The 12,775-nt window shown below is 54.6% G+C and overlaps 4 protein-coding genes across 4 annotated transcripts; 2 read left to right on the plus strand and 2 right to left on the minus strand.

Annotated features, from left to right (window-relative positions):
* Window positions 1-7: 7 nt before the first annotated feature.
* UMAG_10155 (uncharacterized protein) lies at window positions 8-2,929 on the minus strand (the record flags this gene model as incomplete). Its single annotated transcript, XM_011390534.1, has 1 exon — window positions 8-2,929. One exon carries the CDS (start codon window positions 2,927-2,929, stop codon window positions 8-10), a length of 2,922 nt encoding a protein of 973 aa, XP_011388836.1.
* Window positions 2,930-4,343: 1,414 nt separating this feature from the next.
* UMAG_02435 (uncharacterized protein) lies at window positions 4,344-7,013 on the plus strand (the record flags this gene model as incomplete). Its single annotated transcript, XM_011390421.1, has 1 exon — window positions 4,344-7,013. The coding sequence occupies one exon, from the start codon at window positions 4,344-4,346 to the stop codon at window positions 7,011-7,013; it is 2,670 nt and encodes an 889-aa protein (XP_011388723.1).
* Window positions 7,014-7,159: 146 nt separating this feature from the next.
* Window positions 7,160-11,023, minus strand: UMAG_02436 (putative P-type ATPase, a proposed aminophospholipid translocase; the record flags this gene model as incomplete). Its single annotated transcript, XM_011390422.1, has 1 exon — window positions 7,160-11,023. One exon carries the CDS (start codon window positions 11,021-11,023, stop codon window positions 7,160-7,162), a length of 3,864 nt encoding a protein of 1,287 aa, XP_011388724.1.
* Window positions 11,024-11,928: 905 nt separating this feature from the next.
* On the plus strand, window positions 11,929-12,587 carry UMAG_02437 (putative NADH2 dehydrogenase (ubiquinone); the record flags this gene model as incomplete). Its single annotated transcript, XM_011390423.1, has 3 exons — window positions 11,929-12,033; window positions 12,119-12,325; window positions 12,504-12,587. The coding sequence occupies 3 exons, from the start codon at window positions 11,929-11,931 to the stop codon at window positions 12,585-12,587; spliced, it is 396 nt and encodes a 131-aa protein (XP_011388725.1).
* Window positions 12,588-12,775: the final 188 nt, after the last annotated feature.

A 12,775-nucleotide genomic window follows, 5' to 3' on the forward strand; every position in this document is an offset into this window, starting at 1 on the left:
ACCAAGCTTAGTAGTCATTAGTGACGTGCAAGGCGGTGGGTTTGGAACGGAGCAAGGAGAGGTTGGTCGGGTTGAGTTTGACGGGAGCAGGAGAGCTGATTGTGGGGGTTGACCAGGGAAACAGCGGGGTTCTGGCGACGTTGGGGGAAAGAGGGGAGGCGGGAATAAAGGTAGAATTGCCGTCGAGCGCGATATCAGTCTCGAAGTCGAGGCAGAGGCTTTCGGGGGTTGTGTGCGGGTTTTGAGGGAGGTGGTAAGGGGATACTGTGTCTCCGGGCGAGAGGTGAATGTGCGAAATGCTCCGTGGAGTACCAAGGATCACTCTGACTCGGTGTGATGCATTGTCGATAGGAGAAGGCAACGATTTTGGTGACGCACCTCGGTGCATACCGGCGAGATAGGGGTACGAGAGGTGTGAAGCACCAGCAGCGCTGCTGGCTCCGAAGGAGTTGACCGAAGCACGCGACACGTTCGAGTGCAGCATCATGTCTTTCCCTTGTTCACCCGTAGACAGGTCCATAGCCGAACGACTGAACGAAGCGTCAAATTCAATTTCCTCATCGGCTGCCACGAGCGAAGTGATAAACTCGTCCGGAAGCGCTTGCTCGTCATCAACCTTGGGCTTCTTCGCTGCACGAGCAGCCGTGTTTCGCAACGTCGTCACTCCCGCCCTCGACGTGTACCTGTCTTGGCTCGCATCATCATCAGCCGGCACTGTCTTGCTCAACCGACTCGCCGCTCGTTTCAGCCTTCCACCCCAGCCGCCTGCAGCCGCAGCCGCAGCTCCAACTCCAGCTCCAGCTGCAACGTCGCGCATCTCACCGAGATAAAGGTTCGAGACGTAAGGCGTGTTTTTCTCCTCGTCCTCTCCTCCGCGGTGGAAGCGATCCAGAGTAGAATCTTCGCGCGCCTCTTGACGGCCCAAATTGTACGCCGCCGCTTCTTTTCGCTTGCGGTAGGCGTAGATTCCACCGATGGCAGCCGCAATCGCAGCTGCTCCAAGGAGCGACCCCGCAATCGCGCCCGTATGCTTCGATCCGGTGGAAGGTTGGTTGTCTTGTGGCGCCTGTGAGGTAGGCTTGGCCTCGGATAAAACCTTGGACAAAGTCGGGGCAGCGACCTGGCTAGGCTCTACCGAGGACGATGCCACAGCAGCTGTGGTGGGAGTAGAACTCGTCACAGCCGCAGACGAGGCAGCCGAGACAGGTGAAACAGGCGGAGCAGCGATATCAGCGGCGGCAGAAGCAATTGCCTGCCTAGCCTGAGCCACACCTGCAGGGGAAGCGGACCACGTCATTCCACCACCAGTCTGCATCGTACCCACATCCATATAGTGAAGCTGCGCATCAGCAGCACCTACACCGTTGGAGGAAAAGCTCTGACTAGCAAACGCAGGACCATCGTTAGCCCGTCCGAAGCTGACCACCATCACCTCGTCCGTCATCACCGCCGAGTGATAAGCCACCGAGGGAGGCTTGGAGCTCTCAGAAGTCCACGTAGCCGCATCCCACCTCGCCGGCGTCTGTCGAGGGTCCAAGATGAACACCTCGTCAATCGGATCGTTGTTGGTCTTGATTTGCCACGGATCTTGCAGATACCCGCCGTGAACGATGATCTTACCGTCCGGACTGACAACTGCAGTGTGGCCCATACGACCCGATGGGATGAGACCCGTAGCGTTCCAATGCTCCCAGTTTCCAGAGCCAACGTCAAGCACCCAGAACTTGTCTAGACGTGCCATATTGCCGGATCCATCTTTGCCACCGAGGAAGACAACTTTTTCGCCACACGTGCCGTTGGCCGGTAGCACCACAGTGGCGTAGTCTGTCAAGGAGAAATCGCGCATTCGAGCGTCGATTGCGAGCGATTGGATGGTGGCGTACGTGGTACCGGTCACATCGACGCCCACGTGGGCAGTCTCGATCGACTTGGAAAGGTTGTGCGACGCGAGCGAGGTGTGCAAGAACGTAGATTGACCCCACACATCTAGGCCGGCATAGGTGCCATTGGTAGAGGCGCACGTGGATGCATCATACGTTCCGCCCGAGACCAGAACGGAAGGAGTGGCATTCGAAGAAGTGAGAGTGACCGCCTTGGCACCACGTCTGCGGCTAGGCGCAACGCCGTTGTCGGCATAGACCGGAGCCCATTTGCCAGCGGTGATGTTGCCAGCAGGAGCCGACCACACGTAGGCGGGCGCGTCGTGCGCGCAATTCTCGGTGACTCCGCCAACGATCCAGAGCTTGTCAGACCCATCGACAGGGTCGGTCACGACGCTAGCTGCGGCATACGCATGAGCGGGCAAGCCATTCGACGACAATCTCTGCCACGACTGAGCGCTCGAGTTGGAGACCATACTGGCAGCAGAGAGATCCGAAACATCGAGCGCATAGACGTCGTTTGTGATATCGCCCGAGATGCTCGTCTGACCGCCCACGACCAGAACCACATTGTGGCCGCGCACGTACGTCGCTGTCTGACCCCACCGCTTTGTGGGCGGTGCAGCAACGGTGATGTCCGCCTCAGTACCATTCGCGTGTTCAAAAACGATGGTTAAAGTACGTTGACCGCCATCTTGGGCGATCGTGGTGGAGGAATCGGCTGCTGCAACAGCGGGGAACACATCGTCTCTTCGCACACGAGACTTGCCAACGACGGTTTGCGATCCAAACCGTTGTCGTTGCTTTCCGTATGCGATTGTCGGTGATGAGGAACCACTTCGATCCAAATATCTTGGTTGAGTCGAAGCGCGTACGTCGCTCCATGATTCGTACTGAGCTCCTTTTTGTCCGTGACTGTGGCTGGGTTCAGAAACCTCGAGAGCTGCTCTTGATTCCACGCTCGTTGATCGTCGAGCGGCCGATACGCCTGACGGCAAGCCCGAGACGTACGGAACGAGGAGAACAAGGACCAAGAGCGAGCGCAGCATCCACATGCCTCTTTCACGCGTCGTACCGGACCTTGTTGCACCCTTTCTCGTGCTGCTCTTTGGCCTTGTTGTAGAAGAAACGCACCACTGTCGATGCGCGACGTCACAAGCGTAGTTCTTATTTGTTGTTGTTGTTGATCTTGTTTGTGGTAAACAAAGAGTGACACGCGAGGAAGACGCCAGCGTCTCCTCGACATGGTACTCTTGCTCTTGCTGTGTGCAAAATGAGGAGCGGTCTCGGGCTGTGCGCATTGGCTGTTGCGTTTGACCTGCCATCGCATCGTCCAAGTTGGTAAATAGGATGGGTATTGTGAACAAAAGAAGATCGTCTCTGTATCGAGACGAGGTGTGCAAAGCAGCAGAAGGAAAAGAGGAAATGAGAAAAAACAACACGAAGGTCTCGACGACGTTCTTAGCTCGTCCAGACGATCTTGGAAGTCGAGGTTCGCGTTTAAGGAGAGCAAGGGCTTGAAAATAACCCGTAAGAGCGCAGCTCTTTGGAAAGAAACAGAACGAGAGGATGCGAAAAAGATGATGGAGGTAAGATGGAAAGCACAACATGGTATCGACGAGCATTCAACATCTCTCAGGTCGCCCATCTCAATCGAAAGGCTCGGAAAGGCAACGAACGTGTTCAGCCTCGCATCTACACACAAAACGCAACGAGATCAGGAACATATACCGACGCGACCTTCCATGCAAGCCACCAAACCAGCGGCCATCGTCAAATGCTAGTGTGAATGTTTACTAGGGCAGGAAGTGTTCTATTGGATGTTGAATAGCTGGCGTGCCAAACACACAGTGGTGGGTTTGCGAGGAGCGTTGTGCAAGCTTCCATCTAACTTTAACTTGGTGGATTTGCGCAGAGTTGGGCAGCTTGGCAGAGGTTGGCGTTTTTTGACATGTCACACGGGTTGGCGTGTTGTGCCAAAAGATGCTCTGCTCTCTTGTTCTGCTTGCAACTTCGCCTCGTCATCGATGCAGGAACCTCCCTCACAGAGCAGCTGAGAGCGCGTTCAGTTTCAGCCCGCGCTGGTCCACTTGGTCGCTGCTCATATGGTGTTCAGCGACATGCACGATTGTGACTAGCGCAGCTGTGTGCTGTAGAGCCACTGCAAATGAGATCGGCGTTGATCGGGCAAATGAGCAAAGTCAAGTGTAACCTGATCGAGATTCGGGTGAATTGTCGGCAAACTTCGATTCCGGGTTCCGATTCAGCGGGAATTCACGGCGAATAGTCACGAGTGGCTGCTGAGCCAAGAAGAAACTGTGTGCTGATTTGTGTCACTCTTGACAATCAGCCAGTGGCTACCTCACTTCCACGATTTTGTTGCGAACCTCGTTTCTATTCGCATCATCTGTGGCATACAACATCGCCGCCGCTGAAGCTGGGAATTGCTGCATCTCGGCCAACATGGCGTCCACGTCGAAGAACGCACAGCGCGCTGCTGCTTCGGTAGCTCACTCATATCACGTTTGTCTAGCACGGCGTATGTCGCGGCTGCCGACACTGCTCTCCAACATCAGCGCACCAGCTGCCTCGAAGGCATTGGATCGATATGAAAGCAAACGCATTCATAGTAGATCCTTCAGCTCATCTCTAGCGGCGCAAAGAGTCCAGCGACCCACATCTGCTGGTCCAATACTCACCAATCCCATCTCGGACCACGAAAAGGACAACGACGAACTGCGCTCCCTGTTCGACGCACCACCAACTTCCTCTTCCGCGAACCATCTTAGATCATCTGGCCCCTCAACAGGACTGTTCGAGATCCCTTCACTCACATCGCCACAAAATTTTCTCGTCCTAGCGCAGCAGACGCTTGCGCGTGCCCAGCTGCTCGTAGACCGGATCGACCGGGCTGGTTCCGCGGACGCCAGCACAGCTCAAGGCATCAAGGAGCTCAAAGAAGTGGTTCGAAACCTCGATAGGCTTAGCGACCTTCTCTGCGGAGTCATTGATATGGCCGAACTGGTGCGCAATGCTCATCCTGACCCGGAGTGGGCCGAAGCAGCCAATGCGGCATACGAATATCTGTGCGGCTACATGAACGTTCTCAACACACACACTGGGCTGTACAGTGTACTCAAGAACATTCTCTCTATTAAAGAGGTAGCAGAGACGCTATCAAAGGAAGCCACGGCTGTAGCACAGGTGTTTTTACGCGACTTTGAAAAGTCGGGCATCCATCTACCACCAGCTGAGCGCGAACGATTCGTGCAGCTCTCGGACGAAATTTTGGTTCTCGGTCGCGGATTCTTGCAAGACATCGCTGGGAATGATGCTTCAGACGACTTTGCTCGCATAGCAAGTGCACAAGCGGATGCGGACAAATCAGACATGGTTGGGCTGCCAACGCATTGGTTGGAAGACGTCAATCCGACGATACTGAAAGCGGTGCGAGCGAGCGCGATTACTGACACCGATGGCTTGCTCACCTTTTCCGCCGCCGACCAACCATGGGTATTTCAAACACTACTCAAGTACGCGCCGGATGAACGTGCTCGGAAGGTCGCCTTCCGCGCTGCGAACTACGGCAGCCAGGCTCAGGTGCAACGTCTGGAACGGCTGCTGAAAGCGCGTGCTGAACTTGCCACTCTCACGGGCGCCAGTTCGTACGCTGAAATGGCTTTGGGAGACAAAATGGCCAAAGAGCCGCAGAACGTCGAAGAATTTCTGCGTGCGCTAACGAAACATCATCGTCCGCGAGCCTCGCACGACCTCGACAAGCTTCGGCGACTCAAACACAATGCCACCGTCTCAGAGCCTGCCCAAAACACACGGCAATCGACGTTCAACACAAATTCGACGCTGCCCGAGTTCGCACCGTGGGATAGGGATATGTACACCGAACAACATTTTCGTTCGGCATCGCTCAGCAACGTTCAGCCTCTCTCGCCGTATTTGAGTGTCGGATCCGTGTTCGCCGGGCTTTCTCGGTTGTTTTCTGCATTGTACGGCATACGCTTCCGAGCCAGTATGGTGGCTCCCGGCGAAGTTTGGAGCGAAGGAGCAGGTGATGTGATGAAGGTCGAGGTGCTGGATGAATCCGAAGGTGCGCGTGGCACCAGTGGCTCTGCTGAGGGCTTGATCGGGACCATCTACGCGGATCTTTGGAGTCGAGAGGGGAAGCCTGGCGGAGCAGCGCACTACACTGTTCGTTGCTCCAGGAGGGTGGACAAGGACGATGAAGCAGGAGATTTTACTTATGGACGAGCCGAGGATGGGCGGGTGGTGAGACCTCAAGATCTGGGAGGGGAAGGGTGTGGGAACCCACTACAAGCGCCAACGTTCGAACAGCGCGAGCGTCCTGGAAGGTACCAGTTACCTGTCGTAGTCTTGATGTGCGACTTTGCTCGTCCGGGAAACGCGAATCAAGGGCCGTGTCTGCTGGGTTGGCATGAGGTCGAAACGTTGTTTCACGAAATGGGCCATGCGATCCATTCGATGATTGGACGAACTTCGTACCACAACGTATCTGGTACACGCTGCGCGACCGACTTTGTCGAACTACCGTCGATCCTGATGGAACATTTTGTCTCTTCTCCTCAAGTGGTTCACCTGCTCGCACGCCATCATTCTACCGGGGCAAGTTTACCGTTCGAACACCTCTCATCGCATCTCGCCGCAAGTAAATCACTGGAAGGCTTGGATACATACCACCAGATCCTGCTCGCGCGTCTGGACCAGCTCTACCACTCACAGCTAGCTGCGTCTCCCTCGTTCTCGTCTACCACGACCTACTCGGATCTGGATCGTCAAATGCATCTCCCGGGAGCTCCCAACCTGTCGTATACAGAAGGCGCTCATCCACAAGTACGCTTCGGCCACCTGTTCGGTTACGGCAGCACGTACTACTCGTACCTGTTGGATCGGGTGATCGCGAGCAAAGTGTGGAACCATCTTTTCGCCAATAACCCACTCGACAGGTACGCTGGCCAAGTATTCAAGAACCAATGCTTAAAGTACGGCGGTGGCAAAGACCCCTGGCACATCCTCGCCGACGTGCTCAACGAAGACTCTGTCAGGCAAGGCGATTCTCGCGCCATGCAACAGGTCGGAAAGTGGGGCATCGAGTGCTAATCCCTCGCCTTGCCCATCCCCTCTTCATAGATACATAGACAAACTTCACTTTCAATCACACACGACATGCCATGCACACATTCGTGATTCACGATTCTTCTCGCGCTTGTGAGCTCTACGTCCATGTTATTCCTCGCATTCACCCATCACGCCATGGCCAACTTACTATAACTCGGAGGCGCCAACCTCAATCTAACCTCCCTCCAGATGTACAAGGGCAGACTACTAACCGCAACAATGACCGCGGTCTTCCAAACGAACCTGCCGGACAGTACAAAGCCGAGATCGAAGAATTCGGGTAAAAACACGATCGAGACGCAGTAGAAAAACAAGGTGACGATCTCAGAGAGCAGCATGTAAACATGCCACGTAGTGATCTCCAAGGCGACCATGATCAGTTCGTTGACCACCAACGCCGTGAAGGAAATCGAGACAATGTTGAGAAACTCGTTCTCAAACAGCAGCAGCGAAAGAATCATGATAGCTCCACCTTGGTAAGTCGAGATCATGAGCCAAGTGGTGAACGTCTTGGCTGAGAGAGAACGACCTTTGGTGAGATCCTTGTACAGTTCTGGGTAAAGCAAAGCCAGGTCTTCCGAGACATCGCGATCCAGGACGAGCGAAAAGACAGGCGCCATGGTGTAGACGGTTGCGTAGCCGACCATGAGCCATCCTTGGTAGAGCGCGATGGGGGCGAAGTAGAAGATCGACGAGAACACGGCTTGGATGATCGAGATGATGAGTCCGCGGTGGATGACGAACTGTGCAAGCTTAGCAGAGCGCTTGTACGAGTTGCGTCCGTGCCAGACGAGTAGCTTGGTCAAGTGGCTGAACTGAGTGATGGAGAAGTCGGCGGCGAGCGACGCTTGCTTGCCTTCTTTGCCCACAATGCCTAGCCCGACGTCGGCGGCTTGAATCATTGACACATCGTTACCACCATCACCGATGCAGCAGACTCGCTTGCGCGTGTGCGTCCGGATCAGTCGTGCTACATCTGCCTTTTGCGTAGGCGAGCATCGGCACGCCACCACTGCTGAGAGCTGTGTGGCTAGTTCAATGAACTCATCTTTGAACGAGTCCAAGCAGACTTGCAGAGATTCGCCATCGATCACCAAACAGCAGTCCAGCTTGGAGCGCACAAACTCGAGCATATTGCGCACCGCATCCGGCGTACGCAGCTTGGCCACCTGATGTACGTACTGATTGCGAGCCACCAGCTTGGAAGAGATGGCAATGCACGTCGCCGTTTCGATCTTGTCGCCTGTCAACATCCATACTTTGATACCGGCGTTGCGCAGTAGCTCGAGCGTCATCTTGACGTCTTCCTGGAGCTTGTCTTCGACACCCGTGAGACCAAGCAGCTCGAGGTTGTTTTCGAGATGCTCTTCAATGGCTCGAGCCATGGCTTGGTTGCGGTCCTCGACTTGAACTCGTGCGGCCTTGTATGCGCGCTCAAAAACGAGCCAGTTGTCCTGTGTTAGCTTCCTGCGCCCCACTACGAGCGTGCGCAGCCCTTCTCGTGCCATATTGCCGCACTCTTCATCGAGCCAGTCGTTCTGCGCTACGATCTTGGCCATGACTACATCAGCACCTTTCTGGTAGAATGTGATTTCGCCTGTGCTTTGTTCGCGGATAACGATTCCCATGCGCTTCGACTCGGATGTGAAAGGGAACACTTCGAGAATGTCGAAATGCAGCGCAGAGCCGTCGGAAGCGCGAAGCGACATGGAGGTACGATCACGAGCGACGAGACAGAGTCCAACCGATTCTGTCCAACGAACAATGGCGACCTCGTCGGGAGAAGAGGCCTGGTATGTGATCGAACCGTCGAGTTCAACGACCGGTGTCACGTTGTGGCAGAGTGCGAGCGCCAGAACAACGTCTTTGACACGCGAGCTCATGTCGCGGCGACCACGCCCTGCGAGCATGGCCCCGGCTGTCGTGAGCGAGATTGGCTGCTGACCACCGTTCGGGCCACCGGGTGTCGTCTTGGTGGGGCTCATCGGCTGAGTGTTGCTGCCGTGCTGTTGTTGCTGCAATGCGGTGGCAAGCTGCGATACAACTTCGTCCATACTGTCCTGGCCGTAGCTCATAGTTCCCATGTGCAGCTTACGAAGTTCCATCTCGTTTTGCGTCAGTGTTCCGGTTTTGTCGGACAGGAGATACTCGATACGGCCGAGCTCTTCAGGGAGTGTCGAGGTGCGGACAATCGTGCCTGGAATCTCGTTGTCGTGCATAATCTGACGTGCGTAGACAGTCTTGCCCATATCGAGATTGACACGAAGACTGATGGGGATAATGGATGAAAAAAGGATGAGGAAGCGAAAAATGTAGACCCACCACTCGCCCTTGAAGCCGTTGAGAGCGACCAAAGCCACCGATAGTGCAAACGTGACACCGCACAAAATCTTGGAGAGTCGATTGATCTCGAGATCCAACAAACCGACCTTCGTGCCAGGGTACGAGGTGTTCATGACAGCTCTGGTCTCTCGTCCCGTGTAGACGACCATGCCCACGGCAGTGCCTGCAGCGAGGACCGTATTGGCCCACAGTATGTTCTCGGCGGTCAAAGGAGCAACCTGAGCTTGCTGGCTCATGGCGATGATTGTGTGTGGGCGTTGTGAGTCTGTTGACGTGCGATTATGATCGGACGCGTTCGAAGGCGCTCCGAGTAGATCGCCCACCGTGGGACCAGATCGAGGCAATGTAGCTGGCGGAGTGACCAAGCCATCTTCGGGTGGAGGATGCAAAGTCATATTGCCGAGAAAAGAGTGAATGTCTTTAATAGGTGGGCCTGCGAACACAGCTGCTCGATGTCCAAGGCCGGCCAGTTTATCTGTCGGCATGTGTTGGGTGAGCTCGACAGCTATACGAAGCTTCCAATCGGTTTCTCCGTCCAATTGGTCCGTGCGAATAAAGCAACTTCCGTTTGAGCCATCAGCGCTGGTATCGTCAGCGTTGTCAGATGCAGATGAGACGCCTGGCTTGACTGCCTTTGCAGCTGTCGCCATGGAGCTGTGCTGCATGTCATCATTGTCATCATCTTCACCGAGGACAAACTGTGTGTTGTCGTCCGCGGGTGTTGGCGCGGTGAAGCCATCTCCTGTCTCGATGGTCGCATCGTTGGAGAAGGTCTGAAGCAGGACCATGTCGGCGGGCACGCGCTGGTTCTTGTCGAGCACCACGAGGTCGCCCACCCTGATTTTGCTGCTCGGAACCTGAACGACTCTAGATTGACCGAGATCACTACCAAGCGATAAAGGCTTGTTAGGACTGGCCTTTCTCGCAAGACGCGCCTGCGCCTTGGCGATGGCTGAGTCGTTAGGTACAAGAAGCTTGTAGGGGGCACTGTTGCTTTCGAGATCTCTCTTATATCTGGCCCAGTCGTCGATGGCCTCCTTGCCAATGGTGATACAGAGGACAAATGCGAGAGGAGCCACATAGGTGGCGATGAAGCCGATTTTGAGAGCGGGTATAAACTGGCTCAAAGCGACCAGAAGAAAGTAGAGGTTGAAGAAGAACTTGAACTGCTCGTACAGAACCTTTGGAAGGAATGTGATGACGTTGTATTTTTGGTTGCGAACCACATTGGCGGGGTACTTGGAACGGATGCGATCTGAGTCGCCCAGGCTGATGGTTCTGCTAAGGTCTCGCAGGGTACGCTCCCTTGGAGCAAAGAGAGAGGCAATCAAACCGGCTCTACGCGAGCCCAGCTGCACAACTGTGGTAGAGGGTGGAGGAAGGCCTTCGGAATCGCCATGAGTACCGTACTGTCTACGGTGATCTTCGGATTGTCGGGGTGTCAAGCCGGACCGCTTGGAGCGAGCGGAGTGTGATGCAGTTTCATCATCGCTGTCCTGAAGCAGACCTTGTTGCTCGTCTGAGTCTCGGGCGTTGTTCTGTCCAAAGCGGCTAAATCGAGAGCGCGTATTGCGTGAGCGAAATGCAGCGAAGCCGGTCTCGACCTGTGAATGGTAGGAGGGCGCGGGCGAGTTGCGCCCAGTCGACATTGTGGCGTTGGTATGGAGGGATTGAAGAGGATATGCACCTTGGAGCTCTGTGCTCTCGTTTTCAGAGGAGCGAGAGGGCCGACCGGTGATTCTGGACGACATTCACGGGAGACGATCGAAAACCAAGACAATCTGTCGGGCTGCGTTGTCGCTTCTTAAGGGCGCAAGCTTGTCATGATTCACGTGCTGCTTTATACAAGGCGGAGATGAGGCAGATGACCGAGGGACGGTGCCAGAGGGATCAAGTGTTGGAGATGGCGAATTGAAGAGCTGAGGAAAGGGAGGACAAAGTCATGAGAATTGTGAATCTGTGAATTGCTCAGCTGAACCCTTGACGCTTTGGCTCGAGTTTCGAATCACGAATTCAGTTCAGTCACAAGTCACGATCTGCCAACCACGCACGACAAACATCGTGCATGTTGGTCTGTTCACAAAGCATCATCGGAACAGCACGAAATACGAAACAGCACTCGTGACTTACGACTCACCTCCACGTGCATCGTGCATTCACGATTCACGATTCACGATTCACGATTCACGATTCACGATTCACGATTTGTTGAATCATTGTTAGACCATGGTATTATTAATGTCACGGCGGAAATCGTGCGAGAAGACGAGCAAGTCGTGAGTCTTAAGTCGGAAGACGATCAAGCTGGAGCGTTGATGCACGGTGTACAAAGCTCATCTCCACCCTTGTGATTCACGATTGTTGATCTTTTGATATCGCTATCCTTTCGCCATCTTGATTCATCTCTCATCGTCCTGTTATAGATCATCACGTACGTCTCATCTGCTTATACAGCTGGCACCGACAATTGCTACATCGACTCAACCCATCCGCCGTACAATCTGCATTCCCAATACTGATCCATTGCATCCACGCTACAAAGACGAACAACAGAATGACGACGATTCCAAGCCGCTTGGCCCAGACCACACAGATTTCGAGGACGCTCGAGGAGGCACGAAAGCGCTCTACAGCGCTGTATCGCAACTTTTACCGCTCTGTGAGTAGTCGTCTGGTCCTGGCTGCAGAGCATATACGCTGTGTTGCGGACGCTAACCGTTCGTTTTGCTTTGCACCACACGCAGGCCCCCGAGATCTGCGCACTGTACGCTCTGGATGTGCCTCCTTCGACGCTGCGCGCCAAGTTCCGCACGCAGTTCGAGAAGAACAAGACGGTGAGCGACATTGCAGTGCTTGATTTGATGTTGCTCAAGGCACAGCAGGAGTACCAGGAGACAATGAACGGCTGGAAGCAAGTTCCTCACATCATGAAGTGGTTCGCTGAAGAAGAGGTAAGTTTCTTCACCTCCTTCCATCTGGTCGAGTTGCTTCAGTCGCCACCGAGAACCAAGCGCTAGAACAATGCCGATGGTTCGTGACTGTGCTCCACGACGAGCGATTCAATCAATTATTTCGGAAGCTGACTCGATCACCACGCTTGGATCTCTCTTTGGCTCCTTTGAATGACAGGCACCGGCACGACCTGAAGGTTTCTTGGAAAAGTTCTACGCCTCTCGAGACGAGGGACGAGGACCCGTCGGCACGGGCATCTGAGTGCGTTGGCCCTTTGTGATACCGTTTGTTGCACTTTGTCAAAGTTGCCATAGCAATTCAAGCTTCTGTTCTCACACCCTTTGGCATCGGCATCGGGCGGCAGGGTTTCCGATCCTGTGGTAGACTATGACTCACACTGTTGCAGACACGTTGCATACTCGCGCAAGACGCAAACTCGTCGAGATGCC

Source organism: Mycosarcoma maydis, chromosome 5 (assembly GCF_000328475.2).
Source record: "Mycosarcoma maydis chromosome 5, whole genome shotgun sequence".
In the NCBI taxonomy this organism is placed as follows: Eukaryota; Fungi; Basidiomycota; class Ustilaginomycetes; order Ustilaginales; genus Mycosarcoma; species Mycosarcoma maydis.